The sequence below is a fragment of the Furipterus horrens genome, unplaced genomic scaffold (genome assembly GCF_987537825.1).
Source record: "Furipterus horrens unplaced genomic scaffold, mFurHor1.1.pri manual_scaffold_3, whole genome shotgun sequence".
Lineage (NCBI taxonomy): Eukaryota > Metazoa > Chordata > Mammalia > Chiroptera > Furipteridae > Furipterus > Furipterus horrens.
This window is the reverse complement of record NW_028327173.1, coordinates 165,277,965-165,293,396: the sequence shown is the minus strand read 5'-3', so window position 1 is coordinate 165,293,396 and position 15,432 is coordinate 165,277,965. Positions and strand designations below refer to the sequence as shown.

Below are 15,432 nucleotides of genomic sequence, written 5' to 3'. Positions count from 1 at the left end.
GGTTGTTGTGAGAACTAAACATGCTCTGTAATCTGTCATACTATACACATATTTGCAAATTTTTGTTATGATTTAAGAGCTATTTTAAAATATTCCCTGTCCACACAGCAGATAATGCTGACATTTCTACCCACAGGTCAGGAGTGTTTCGCTGTCATGTACTACATAAACTGCTGGAGCAAATTTTGTTTCTCTGTAAATATTTTTGTGTGGAGAGGGTCCCCATAGCTTTCATCAATTTCCTAAAAGGGGCTTCATTACCCTAAAAAGTTTTAAAAGTGCTTCAGAATCGAAAATTTCAATTCAGTAACACGAATAAATGTAATGCTGCCAGAAGGTCCCTCTTAACATGTCTGCAGTAATAGTTTCAATGTTTTTAGACAGTGAAATTCTTAATGTGGCCTGATGACTATACCCAACATTTGAAGTTGGGACTTACAATCTTGAACAAATGGTCATGGTAACCGTTAGGTTATCCAATTGCCTACAGTGTGACTGTGGATGTAAAATGATTAGCTATATGGCCCCATGAAAGTCACTTCATGGAGTCTGTTACCTCATTTGTAAAGTGAGGGATTTGACCTTGAAGATCTCAAAGTTACTAGCTGGAATTCTCTAGGAAAGTGAGATCAAAGCTGGACTTGGATGGAAACCGATTGTGTCAAAAATGAACCAGGGTTGCCCTGGCTGCTGTGGCTCAGTGGATTGAGCGTTGGCCTGCAAGCCAAGGGTCGCTGGTTCGATTCCCAGTCAGGGCACATGACTAGGTTGCATGTCAGGTCCCCAGTTGGGGGCGCGAGTGAGAGGCAACCACACAGTGATGTTTCTCTCCCTCTCTTTCTCCTTTCCCCTCTCTCTACAAATAAATAAATAAACGAACAAATAAGTTAAAAAAAAAACCACATTAAAAAAAAAATGAACTAGGTTTTTTTGTGTAGAAGGAAAAAGAGGGAGTGTCAGAGTGAGGATGAGGGACAGAGAACCCAAGGAGTGCCATTCTTGATAAAGATGGGAAACTCGAGCCTGCTGAGGTGAAGAGCCAGGCTCACTGGGGCAGGAAGAGAGCTGGGGGTCTCCTCCTTAAGACCCAAGATGCTGATGGACCAGAGACCCAACCTCCACCTTTCACTGTGGGTCTGACTTGCCAGCTGCACCTTGGTGAGCAAGTGCGCTGTTTTCCCCGCACTCACAGAACTTGCAGTTCTCATGGGAACGAGCTCCTGGAGTCCCCCCACTTCCCACAAGATGGTTTGGCTACTTCAGGAAAATGCTGCCCTACAAATGCTTCAAGACACAGTAAGTTGTAGGGATGGTGAGGCTTTTGGGAGAGGTTAAGAGAACCTTCTATCTATGTTTTAGGGTGGATTGGAATCCCCACCCTCACGTGAGGAATTTTAAGTATAAATTTTTTTTTTAATGAAACTACTATTGATGCATTATCATTAACTAAAGTCTATAGTTTACATTGGGGTTCACTATTAGTACTTAAAAAAAAAAACTGGGTTGAGGCTATTTGTCAAATGTTAAATGCCTTTCTGCATCCTCTGAGATGACTATGTGTTATTGTTGTTTAAAAAAAACAAAGTAGCTCCGTGGGCTATAAAAATTGGGAACAGAAGTTTACATTTTTATAGAATAATAGCCTTATTTTGTAATTATCTAGAATGGGATCAGTAAACTTTCTGCAGTAAATAGTTTTGTGGTAAATATTTCTGATAATATTTTAGGCTTTGCAGGACACATACAGTGTCTGTCACTTCTGCTTTTTTTAACATTCTTTTAAAATATAAACTATCCTTAGCTTACATTAAAAACTTTGGGCCTAGCAACCTGAGCTACTATTGATTTTTACTTTAGTACACGGTTGGCTATACAGCTGTAAAAAGAAGTAGCAGCAGCAGTGATGAAAAACATATGTGGCCATCAAAGCTCAAGTTATGTACTACTGGTGCTTAACAAAAAACAAAACAAACAAGCAAAAAAAAAAAAAAAAGAATCTTAGCCACCCCCTATTCTAGAATAATGTTACAAAATACTTTTATTTATTTTTAAAAAGATTTTACTTATTTGCTTTTAGAGAGAGGGGAAGGGAGGGAGAATGAGAGTGAGAGAAACATCAATGTGTGCAAGAGATACATTGATTGGTTGCCTCTTGAACACACCCCCGCAACCCAGGCATGTGCCCTGGCTGGGAATTGAACCAGCAACCTTTCGGTTTGCAGTTGGGCACTCAATCCATTGAGCCACACCAGCCAGGGAACAAAATGCTTTATAAGGAACATTGTATGTTTTTATACTGTGTATAGCCCAGATTAGCTTAAGACAAGAGTGGCAGCTTCTCCTCATCTATAGTACTACTCCCCAAACAGGTAATTTTTAGAAAAACAGTGCAATTATTAAAACATGTGGTTTGAAGAAGAAGGTGAGGAGTCAATTTTGTTATTAGTCTGGAAATTAATTGATGGTAACTATGCTTAATTTCTCAGGACTGAAAGACTTGGCTCCTTGGTTTGGAAGCAGTGCTGGCTGAGACTCAGTTCTTCAGAAATAGACAAGGTATAGTCTTGACTGGCTAGGTGTTGTCTTTAAGTCCCCCCCTTTAAGAGCATTTAACTGACATTTAGATAGCAGTTGTTATATCCTGGGCATTATTCTAAAGCTTTTGTCCTGTGGGCTCATTTCCCTGTCTATAAGATGGGGATGATATTGATACTAATAATACCTTCTTCATAGGATTGCTGAAGGGATTACACGTGGTTAATTAACCTATTGAATATCTAAGATGTTCAGAGAGTGTAGAGTCATAATCTGGCTCTTAACTCTGTACCATGCTATTATTTCTTTAGTACACTGAGTTCACCTCTCTCAGCTTTTTTCCTTTACCACCTGTTTGTCTTCTCCGGCTCTTCTAGATTGTCACAGTGACTAATGAGGTGAGATCTGAAGGAAAGGTCTCAGTTGACACCCCTTTTAGGGAACTACAAGATTTATAGCACTTTTAAAGTACTGTTTCATTTTTAATTTGTGGTACAAAATAATGTTTTATTAATCTTCATTTAATTCTTTGTTTATCATAATATCTCTTCAAGAATTTACAACTTGACCAGCAAGGAGGGCCAGAATGTTTTAGAGAGGCAGAGAAAGACAAGTAGTATAAAACTAAAGAAACTAAGATTTAGGAAAGCTTCACCCTTTTCTTTTCCTCTAACCTGAAAACAGATTTCAAATTTGGGGGTAGTAAAAGAGCTTTCCCTAGATTAGTTTCTTTTGGATCAATTTTAACCAGCTTGTGTTTTTTTCAAATGAACCTCTCTGGGGTAACCATTAACTGCATATTAATTATGATACTGATGATTTTTAAAGGTCAAGAAACAAAATAACCCTAGTCAAATTGACACATCACTCATTGTAAACTGTCTCCCAAATTTATTTATGTTGAAGTGCACATCATCAGGGACACTGATTTTCATTCTAGGGAACAGGCACGGGTGTGACTGTCCAGGTTCAGTTCCACGCAGACCCATGCATTGCCTGGGTCAGACCTGATTTGATTCTTCCATAGGTTCATAGTTCTTGGTTTTCCTCTTTCTACATAAATGCATCACCTTCTTATCAAACCCCTAATTGTATGGCTTTACATAGATACCAGGTAGTATTGGTTTCTTTTTGCCTGGCAAGGGGCCCACTATTTGAAAACTACACTGTTATCAGGCTACAGCCTTTTCACTTTTTCTTGAGTTTTCAGGGAACTCATTGCCCTGTGGGGTATCTAAAGCCTTTTTCTTTTACCCATATTTATCCTTTCCTATGTAACCAGGCTCTGAAGTGGCAACTCCACTTCAGACACTAACTCCATTTAAAAGCTCCATCCTGGTGACTTCAGCAACCGATTATCCAAAATGTACTGTCTATTTAACGTAGCTTAGTTCTATCTCTCACCAGAAGTACCAATTTCTTTATGGAGAGGTAGTCTACTATAGAAATAATACATCTTTGTTTTGGTAAATCTTGAAAATACAAATAGAGAAGGATTAGAATCATCTATAATCCAACCACTAGAGTCAACTTGCTGGTAACATTTTAGTGGATGTCCTCTAAGTGTTTGCCATATATACATTTTATCCCCCAGAAATGGGATCGCTTAGTACAATTCTGTCTTTATAGTCTTTTTAATTTTTCTGAGCTTAGAGTCTTTTATAAGATCAATTTTAATGATCAATCACATAAAGTATGTTTTAATTTATTAAATCTGCTATTGTCTACAGATCCCATTCCAGGAGGATTTTCCTGCAGAAGATGAATGAACACCAGCTAGATACAATGAGATCAAGGGCCCCGTGATATGATGTGTGGCTGTCTCTTGATGGGGAGGGCAGGTGTGCTTTTGTGGTCAGGTATGAGTTAGATGGGTTCTGTCGTGTGGAGATTTCTTTGAAATTGTTAATTTCTACACATGAAACAAATGTGCCATTTACTCAGCATCAAGGCATGTAAATGTTGCATTAAAACCTTCTTGAGGTACCTACTGTCTCACAGTGTGTATACTTCAAATTAATATTAGGACATTATAATAAAATGTACTTTTGATGACATATGAACTGAGAAGGCATTTATTTGTATGAAATGTCTGTCAAAGACAGTACAAATTCAATAATATTGAGTTCTACTTGCAATAGATAAGAATTTTTTCATGATAGCTGGGATGAAAAAAATGTCATATTATTTGGAGACCTCACTTATAAAGGGCAGCAAGAAGTGTTCTACATTGTTAGAGGGTCTTTCACTATTTAGACTGCAACAGGACCTTGTGTGGTTAGCTTTGTTGTTTAACCTATTGGTTTGCTTCAAAGATGGGCCTGAGCCCCTGTTCAGGCCCTAAAATTCTTAAATTCAGGCAATAGTTTTTGTGGCTCCGCTTCCCCTGTTGCTTTCAAAGTTATGTGCACGGTATACAGACTCCCTAAGGGACTGTGATGCATTCTCCTTTTCAAGATAACTCTCCCTCAGGGATGCCAAATGTGAGTGGAGTAATATTTAACCCCTCTTCTGAAATAGAAATCCCAGCTACCCTAGTAGATCCAGAATCAATTTCTTATTCAATTTGGACAGTTCAGCCTTATAGCTTTGTTTGGTCTCTGTCATCCAATCAAACACAGTGGCAAAGAAGGGGTTCTTTGAGCTGGTGTGTCCCCATCTGGCTTGAAACATACAAATGGTGTCAACTTCTAATTGAGTAGGAAAACATGTCTCAAGACAAATATCTGACTACACTCTATAAAGAAAGGGGACTTTTAAGGTGAAGTTCACTGTAGCCAGCCCAGCCCAGGGTGATTAGGCTTTTGGGACAAGCCCATGAATTTGAACCTCAAGTAACTTCTGAAAGGCAGCATTAACATCACAGACTTTGGGCTTTTGCATCAGTGTTTAGATCCTAGCTCTGTAGTTACACACCAAGCATGTAACTTTAGGAGGAGTTATTTAAACTCTCCGAGCTAAAATTTATCTTTAAAAGTAAGGTAACTGTAACTTTGCAGGATTGATGGAGCAGGTAAGGGATCTTTTATAAAGGGCTTGGCTCAGAATAGGTGCCCACTCAAGTTGTCTTTCTTCCATTTTTTCCTTTTTAAGCTTTCATCTGTGTCTAAAAACTTTAATCAGATATCATAACAATGAGTATGGTGACAAAAATATTATTGTTACCTTACTACTACTTGCAAAAAGCAGATAAGATTTACTAAGTAAATGCCAGACACTGTCTCATAATGACTTTACATGATTTACTAATCAGCATAACCCTACGATGTAGTTATCACCATTGTCTTCATATAATTGATTAAAAAAACTGAGGCTTCAATAAATTAAGAAATTTGCCCAGGCTCATACAGCTAGATAGTGATGGAGATGGAATAAGAATACAGGAAGTCTGTGTTTTCTGTAACTAACAACAAAAAATCAAAATGAGTAACATTTAGTCCCCACTGTCCACCACAAATTTAGAGCAGTTATGTTGCTAGGCAGATCACTGTATAGGTTGTTTCTGTCTAATTCTTCACAGTTACCAACAGGTGACAAAGTCTGCCAACTTACAGCATTTGCCGAGTTGCCCATAACTTCAGATAATTTAGTAGTTGGTTGTGGCTTCAAATAAGGATCAGTAAGTCAAGTGTAGTCAAGAGAGGGTAACCCCTGATATAATATTTTAAATGCTGGATTATTTTCTGGCAACACTGTATTGTACTTAGGTGGCCCTATAGACAATATGGTTTATACATCCATATGATCCTTGACTCTTATAACACCTCTACCTCATGATTGTCCAGACTACCTGAATACCTCCAAAGACAGGGAGCATACAACCACTTAAGGAAGCCCTTTTCACATTTACAGAACATGGACTGAAAATTCTTCTCATTGGTGTATTAACAACTTAAAAGTGAATAAGAAAAACATTTAGTTTAAAACATCAGAAGAAAATAGAGAAAAATATCTTTATGACCTTAGGGTAGGAAATTGTTAGGCAAAATCATAAAGGAAAAATTGATACACCTAATACATTAAAAATTTAACTAATTTTCAAAAGACATCATAAAGTATGAAAAGCAAGTTAATGTTTATAGAGTTAAAAATGACCAAAAAGTAGTGTCTAATGTACATATATATGTATAAGAGAACAAACAAAATAAAAGGAACAATAGGAAGAAGCTAGACACTCTCTAGGATAAAAAGGGGAGACCACTTTGATTAAACTTGATTTTCATTTGTTAGCTTGATAAACATTTAACTGTAATATTATTCTGTAATTCTTAGAAGCTCTTTCAATGTGAACAAGGAACAAGTTTTTTTTTAAAGCTGTTTCATATGTTTTTCATAAACTGTTTTCAAAAGTTATACCTTCAAATGTAAATACAGACTTAATGTGCTTTAACAAACTAAGTGATTTTGGAAGTTTAACATGGGAAATTTAAGCCAAGCAAATTATTTTAGTAATGATAACCAAAATTTACTAAGACCTATTATGCACCTTGTGTTTTCTATGTCCAATCTCTAATCCTCACAAAATGGAAGTAATACTTGTAGATATTGTTACTCTCACTTAACAGGTAACACTGGAGCTCAGGGGATTTTACTAACTTGGTCAAGTTCACACAGTGGCAGAGTGGGATTGTGAACCCAAATTTGAGGGACTCCAAAATTCACTACCTTACCTTCAACTCTGAAAAAATATCACCGGAATAATAGATGGCTTTCAGGAGGAACTATTGTTAGAATGTAGTCCCAAAAGGATGAATAGGAGTCTTGAAGGCAGGTGTACATGGCAGGGCAGGTTGGGAGGGTCATAAGAAAGGGATGGAAGTGAGGGAATATATTGCTTTCAAGGAACAGCAAGTAAGAGATTGATGGCACTTATGTGACTTACAAAGTATTTTTCACGTGAAAGTTCCCATTCTCTCTTCAGGAAGGAATTATCCTTCTTCCCATCTAACAGATGAATACAAGGCATATCAGAGATGCAATGACTTGCGCAAGGTCACAGAAGAATAAATTGCTGAACTAGAGCTCAAAGTCAGCTTTTCTGCTGCTAGGTCCTGGGCTCCTCTGTAGTGCTGTGGCAGTTACAAGTCTTCACTGCATGTTTCAATTCTAACCTCATGTCTGGTTTTATCACATCTTACTTACCTGTTCCAATTACTTCACCTACTTTTTAACTGATCATATTGCATATATTTTTGTAAGTTGCTCAAACTAACTTGCAGTGCCCCAGGACATAAACTGATAAATACTTCAATACCTACAAAATAGAAATTGTTTTGATGTATATTCTCTTCCATTATGGACCTTAGGAAACCACATCAGTATCCAATTGTGATGTTAAGGAATATATAATTTTGTACATTGTTAGTTTCATTGAATGCTCCATCAGAGACATGTTTCTGTGTTGCTATGGTCTTCTTGATGAGGATTTTCTACAACTCTGTTTTTTTCCTATAAAGGACGTGGCCATTCCCACACCACTGGACATTTAGACTGGTTCTTCACTGGTTTTCCAAGGCTAGTGGACTATGAGGCTCCCAGGAAACTTCTCACTTTCCCAAGTCTTCCCCCACTGGAGCCTCTTTAACAACTTTCACACCTTGTTCTTTCAATTCTAGGGGGCGTAGGTATTGATATATATGGTGTTTATTTTTAATTGATACAACATTGATTCATAACATTTAAGTTTTAGGTATACAACATAATTTGACATCTGTATACACTACGGCATGCTCACAACCAAGTCTAGTTCATTCAGGGTTCTTTACTCAGCTAATTACAGTCTTTTCCATTTTCATCATCTCAGGATCTAGCCTTTGATATATTCCCTGGGTCTTTGTTATGTAAACCACCTCAAATCCTCTCTTGGAACATGGTATGGTATAGATAAAGAGAATGAATAGACTTCCTGGGAGGATAAGGATTCTGCTTACAAATGATATGGAGACAGGCTGGGCCTCTTAGATGGTTGGGAATGTCCTTTGGTTAGGTCTTGAGCCACTCCTAGACTAGGTTTCCCTTCCAGTACGCCTTAGATCAATGCCTCTGCACCTACACCAGTCAATGCCAGTCCATAGCAGGATCCTGGAGAACAAAGAGATCCACTGCGTGCCTACTGGAAGAAGCCCTTGTACTATATAAGCCAGATGCCAGAGCAGTGTGGGGATCCACACTCTCAGAAATTGTGTGCTCCCTTGATGCATCAAGCTCCCTCCCTCTCCCCTTTTTTCTCACTCTAGTTTTAGTAAACCTTTTCTCTTCTGAATTTGCTTGGCCCCTTTCTTGATTTCTATCCGGAGGGGCATGGGCAAGAACACCTCTGCAGGTGATAACACAGCACTAACTAACATGAATTACTAGTGACTGCCTGCTCATGACAATTGCATGCTTTAATCTGTTAGGTCCTGGTGTAAACAGCAAGTTGTATAGTTTCAACTCAAGGCCTTGGAAAATGGGTCTCTCTTTTATCTAGCTGCCAAAAGAGGAAATGGGTTCAGGATAAACAGTTTTGAAGGAGGCACTATAGGAAGATAAGGAGCCACATGAATCTGGGTTTGAGTCCCAGTTTTGTTCTTACTGGATGTGAGACTTTGGACAAGTAGTTTATCTTCTTTGAGTCATAGTTTTTACATCCTGACCTTCTTTAGACAGTTGTTTAGGGATTAAATAAGACCCAGTATATAATGAGTGTTTAGGAAGAATTATTATTGGGATAGTTTCTTTGAAATAACAAATTCAAAACTTTGAATACAAGATGATGGTGGAACATATGCAGTCATAAGGCACAAAATGATGAAACAGCTGAAGTGATGAAGAGTCTTCCCACAGAGGAGTTGTTTTTTACTTCTCCCAATGTGATTTCAGAATCAGGAAGGAAACCAGGCCTCTAACTATGGCTACAGCTTGTAGCTACAAGTTTAAAATGAACGACTGGAGTGTATGCCTGGGAAAGTAATTTATTTTCCTGTATCTTACTTTCTCTTCTGCAGAATATTGATTCATGGAGAACTAATGGTTTTGGGAAACCCTCTAAATAGAGACCATGTTTATAGCCATGCTCACATTGTTCTAGGAACATGGAAGTGCTCGTAGCACAATAACTCATATTCCATGTTCTGCTTTCAGTGGTATTTATACACTGATGAAATGTTTATGTGTTCATGTCACAAAGATCTTCAGGAGAATGAAAGTCATCTTCACTGAGGTCTAATTTGAAGTGAGCTAGCACATGAGCAGGACTCAATGCAGATGCGCTCTGCACTAGAGAAGATAATTCACCCACTAATTGCAGATTGGTCTGAAGAATCAAAAGCAAATGGTGCAGTCAGTCCCGGGGACTCCTCTGCTCCCAAGTGAGGTTTCAGCAGGAATGGTTACTGGTCCCTGGCTGCGTATTGATTCAGGTTTTTCCCATCACAAAAGCATATACTAGAGGGAAAGCTTTAATTACTAACCCAGGGAAAACATTCCTTTTCCTTAAGGATTTAGAAATAATAGTACTTATTTCAAAGCAAGGATAGTGGAAAATATTTAATAGTAGACTAAGATGCTTTAAGAATTAATATGTTGGGGACTTCCGGCCAAGATGGAGGCTTAGACGGACACGCTAGGTCTCCCTCTACAACTATAGTGGAATACAACTACTTCAAAACAAAGGATAACTAGAAATTCCAGAAAATAAAGCTACACGGAAGCCCAACATATGAAGTTATAAACCAGCGGTGCCATTTGGGCAGGTAAGAGTTAAAGAAGGCAAAGCTGCTTGCGGAGCGGCGGGGCGGGGCGGCGAAAAATCCTGGAGGCATTCAAGCCCCTGGCCTGCACGACTCCAATCAAGCCCCTGGCCTGCGCGACTCCGGCGCTGGGGAGCAGCCGCAGCATCGCCTTGAACAGTGAGGCCCAGGGGGGCGGGAGGACGGATCCCGGTCTCCTAGCTGAATAACTGTGTGAATCCATCTTGGACCCCCGCCCCCACAGAAAGCACCACAGGCAGGCGCCGGCGGTCGCTGATTTGTGACACGTACGCAGGCACTGCCCCCTGCCCCCGACAGCCGGCCCAGGAAAACAAAACGCATCTGTCAAAATGTGGCAGACAAATATAGAGATCCCGGTGGTGCAGCTCACCAGACAGCAGATAGAGAACCTGACAGATGAACAGATAAGAAACCTGTCAGAGGCTCAGTTCTGGGCCATTGTTATCAGGTGGCTTACAGAATTCACAAAAGAGCAGGAAAAAGATATGAAAGAAGCGAAAAACTTTCATAACGAAAGGAACAAAACCACATACGAGACAGATGGTGAGGAATCCAGAGTCCATTTCAACAAACTGGAATGTGGAGAAGGAACAAGCAGTCAACCAATGCAGCGAGAGGAAATGGCAAGCAACAATGAGAGGATCAGAAACCTCTGGGACAGCTATAAAAGGCCCAACATAAGAATCATTGGTTTGCCAGAGAATGAGGAAGATGAACTAGAACTTGAAAAATTGAGTGAAAATATAATAAAGGAGAACTTCCCAGACTTGGGGAAGGGAATAGACTTGCAGGTCCAGGAAGCAAGGAGAGTTCCCAAGAGACTGGACCCAGGGAGAACCACTCCAAGACACATTATAATCAAAATGTCAAAAATTAAAGATAAAGAGAGAATCTTAAAAGCAGCAAGAGAGAAGAAAAGAATCATGTACAAAGGGGTCCCAATTAGACTATCAGCTGACTTCTCAAGGGAGACCCTACAGGCAAGAAGGGACTGGCAAGAAATATTCAAAGTAATGAAAATCCAAAACCTACAACCACGAATACTCTATCCAGCGAAATTGTCATTCAGAATAGAAGGACAGAGAAAGTGTTTCCAGGACAAAATAAAACTGAAAGAGTTCATTAGATCCAAACCACTGTTATATGAGAAGTTAAAGGGACTGGTTTAAAAAAACAGAAGCTAGGGAGATGAAACAAAGGCAAACGAAACAGGCAACGAGAGTGGAAAAGGAACTGTGGGTAAGGGAAACATAGTGGGGGGAGGCCAACAGGGAGGGGGAGTGGGGAGAGGGAGGGAGATGATATAGGAATTGGGGATCATGGTAGGAGGGAATGGAATAGACGGAGAGAGGTTGGGAGGAACTGTAAGCACAACTAATGGACATAATCTAAAAGGGGGGGACAACTGGAGGGAGGGGGCCACCGGGTGGAGGGGACAGAGGGAAGGGAAAGTGGCACAAATGTAATATTTTAATCAATAAAACACATTAAATCTAAAAAAAAAAAAAAAATTAATATGTTGGTGTAAAGTATGACACAAGCTACACACACAATGCTTGACAGACAACATACAATGAACTGAGTAAATGGAGGAAGGGAGGGAGGGAGGGAAGAGAGAAAAAAGAAATTAGCAGAAAACTAGGACTTACCATATTGGGCTATGATTCATAGTTTGAATGGTCCTAGACAAGTCTCTTAACCTGAGCCTCGGTTCCTCATCTGGTCAACAGAAGCAGTGTCCACCTTACTGCTTTGTCATAAGAAAGGAATGGAATAACATAATTAGAGAGAGAGGTGCTTAAAAACACCTGACGGTCATAGACCTGGATTGTAGATCAGGCTCAACACAATAAAATTCATCAAATGTTTACTGAGTATTTATTCTTTGCCTGGCATTGTATTCCCCAGGCACTGAAATTGGATAAGAGATCAATAGGATAGCCTCGCTTGTCCTGAGATAGGGCAAGTGGGATGCAGGCAGACCCAGGTTCTGGATCGTAGCATTTTAATTTTATTGTTTACATATATTCATAACAGGTCCCCCAAACTGCATGCTGGTTAAGTTGCCCCAGTCATTGCCCTCAAGGAACTCATAGTGTATTAGGGAAGACAAACTTGTAAACCAAAAATTCTAAAGCAGCATGCCAAGTGCAGCAAAGGTGTTACAGAGAATGTGTATGGAGGGTTAAGGAGGGGCTGATGTACTGTGGTGGGGGAGTTGGGTAAAGGGTTCTTAAGGGATGATGTCTAGCTAAATTGTGGAAAATAAATAGGCGTTCTTACAGAAAGAAAAAGCAGAGAAAGGGCATTTCAGAGAACAGGAAGCATGACACGCACAGCCAAATAAACAGGAAACTGCTAGTTCCAGGTTCTGCCGTCAACTAGCTTAATTTAACCTTTATGGAATTTCCTCAAGTCCCTTTGGACTTCCAGTTTTCTCATCTTAGAAAATAAAGGTTGGGGGTGGAAAGAGGCAACCTAGATTTTCTGTAAGGTGCTTTCTAACTGGGTGCCTCCGTGCTGGAGAAGAGAGAAAAGGGCTAGCTTTGGAAATATCAAGTGTTACTTTTAGGGCATGAGCCAGAAGCCCCATCTTTTGTGACAATCAAGATGACAGGCAGAGCCTTGTAGTCATTCAGAAAATTTTGCCTGCGTCACTTCACCCGCTTCTCCACTATTTATGGCATTGTCTGAGCCAGGCCCTATGCTACTAAGGAAGCCGCCCTCCAGTAGAGGGAGACACGAAAATAATAGATGAACACCATGGAAAGCATAGTGGTCTATACACCGCAGCTGGGTGGGAGCGGTAGAATACAAGTTTCTAGGGCATGTAAGTCACGTTCAGAGACAGGATTTAGCTCCTAGCAAAAAGGAATTCCCTATTTCCTCATCCCGCTGCACCTTCAGACAAGAGGCCGCCACCATTCCAGCTGCCAGTGGGCCCTTGGCAGGGCGATGAGGCGTCCTCTCTTCACTTACAGCCTTTCACAGGCCCGTGTAAGGGGCTTCGGGTACGCAGAGCGGACGCAGGTCCCAGGCACCAGAGGGTGCCTGCTCCCGCAGCAGCTCTGCTCACGCCCAAGCACCTGCTACAGGGCCGCCCAGCGTCTCCTGGAAATTGCGGCGGGGAAGGCGGGCTGTCCAGGGCCTCCAGGAGTTGGGCTCCCAGCCAGGGGGCGGGACTCGGTCTACGGGTATAAGACAGGCGTGCCACTGTTCTGGCCATAGTGCTGAAGCTGGAGCCTCAGCCAGGACCTGGAGGCGACGGGTTCTGAAGTTGCAACTCTTGACGCAGAGTGACGGAGGGAGAGCAAAAGGTCTGATTTCTAGTTTGTCGTTTATTTAGTTTGTCGTGCCAGTGAATAGAAGCGGGAAAGATCTGTAGTGTCCAAGAACTCGGCTCAGATTGGCCCGGGTGGTAGGCGCGTGGGTACCCGCAGAAGGCCCAAGGGGAAGGGGTTCAGCCCTGTCTCCAGAGGCCCCAAGTGCCAAAACTAAGCAGCTCCTCTCTCCCGCAGGAGCGCTTCTTTCCTTGATTCCCAGTCCCAGACGTCTGAGGATGCGACTCCTAGGAAAACTCCGCGCCTCGGCCGCGGGCAGCGCAGCTCCGGAGCGAGCCTTCTCCAACGTGCTCACCCCGGGCCGCATCCCCGAGTTCTGCATCCCGCCGCGGCTGCCCGTGCCCTGCGAGCCCGATTCCCCACCTCCGGCCGCCGCTGTGCCCCGGAGGTGCGCGGCCGAGCCCGACCTGTGGCCCCGAGGAGGCAACGCCAGCGCGGGTCTCACCGATTGGGACCCACGCTCGCAAGCCGCGCTCTCGCTGCCTCACCTGCCCCGCGCGCGCACCGCCTACGGCTTCTGCGCGCTGTTGGAGAGCCCGCACACCCGCCGCAAGGAGTCGCTCTTCCTCGGGGACCCTAGAGCCGCTGTACTGCTGCAGCCGCCAGCCGCCCTGCCTGCGCTCCGCCCGCGCGCCCACACCTATGGCGGCTGCAGAGGAGAAGACGCCCCCTTCGGTCCGTCTGGCGGAGCCCCCGCCCCCGTGGCCCACGATGACCCCCGCCTGCTCCTAAACACGCTCGCTCCTCGTTCCCGCGGCCACCGCCTCCTGCGCGCCTCCGAAGGGCTGCTGAACCGCGCGCTGCGGGCCCGGGGGAGTCGTGGCCTGGCCCGCACCAGCTCTGTGTCCAGCGGGGATGAGGACGAGAACGAGGAGCGTGGCGCCAGCTCGGGGTCCCCTGCCCGGACCCTCTCCGCGTCCCCTCTGTCGTCCCCAGACCCGAGGCTCGAGCGCCTGGAGGCCGAGGGCACTGTGACTCTGGGTCGCGCCGGCGGCGCCCTGTGCCTGGCCGCCGAGTACAGTCCAGCCAGCGGGCGCCTCCGTCTCAGGTTGCGCCGTCGGCTGCCACGTCAGCCTGGCCCTGCAGCCGTCCGGCAAGACGCGCCAGCAGCACCGCGCCGCGATGCGCAGGAGCCGCAGGGCCGTCTTCGACCAGGACTTTTGCTTCGACGGACTCTCGGAGGACGAGGTGCGCCATCTGGCCGTGCGTGTCAGAGCTGAGAACCAGGGCCGCGGCCTGCTGGGCCAGGGCGAGCTGCTGCTGGGCCCCATCCAGCTGCTCTGAGGGCGCCCAGGCCTCGGGCCCTGCCCGCGGGGTGCTTTCTGCCCACTGGGGACTCTCGGACACTGACAGCAGATTTGTACAAAATAAATGTTATTTATTCATTTTTCTATTTATGATCTTGGTTTCTTGACATTTTATTTCTTAGCTCTCTGCTTTTGTCATTGTTTATTGGTGGGTAAAAAAAGAAATAATGACTTCCTCTATTCACAACATCCAACCCCCTTTTCCAGGCTGGAAGAGAGAAAGGAACTACATTTACCCCCTACTTTATATCAATGCCCAATGGTTTATGGGTTTAGAAAGAAAAGTTACTCCTTTAGAATCATGCCCAATGCTAAGATTCATATGTAGCTTTACATATTTGTTGTGGTATAGGTTCATACCTTCATTCTTGCACGCACACACACCAGAGCGGAAGACCTATAAGGATACATTATTGGGAAAATAATTCCTTTACCATTAAGAAACAACAGGATTCTTTTAAAAGTAAAGTCTTCGAAAAATGCTGGGGAAAAGGAAAA

The 15,432-nt window shown here is 42.9% G+C and overlaps 1 protein-coding gene across 1 annotated transcript; it reads left to right on the top strand.

Moving 5' to 3' along the window:
- Positions 1–13,507: 13,507 nt before the first annotated feature.
- Positions 13,508–15,027, top strand: C2CD4B (C2 calcium dependent domain containing 4B). The gene is given in 3 exon segments (XM_090272023.1): positions 13,508–13,603; positions 13,805–14,678; positions 14,680–15,027. Coding segments are annotated over 2 exon segments (1,065 nt in total). The 5' UTR covers positions 13,508–13,603; positions 13,805–13,845; the 3' UTR covers positions 14,912–15,027.
- The last annotated feature ends 405 nt before the right edge of the window (positions 15,028–15,432 follow it).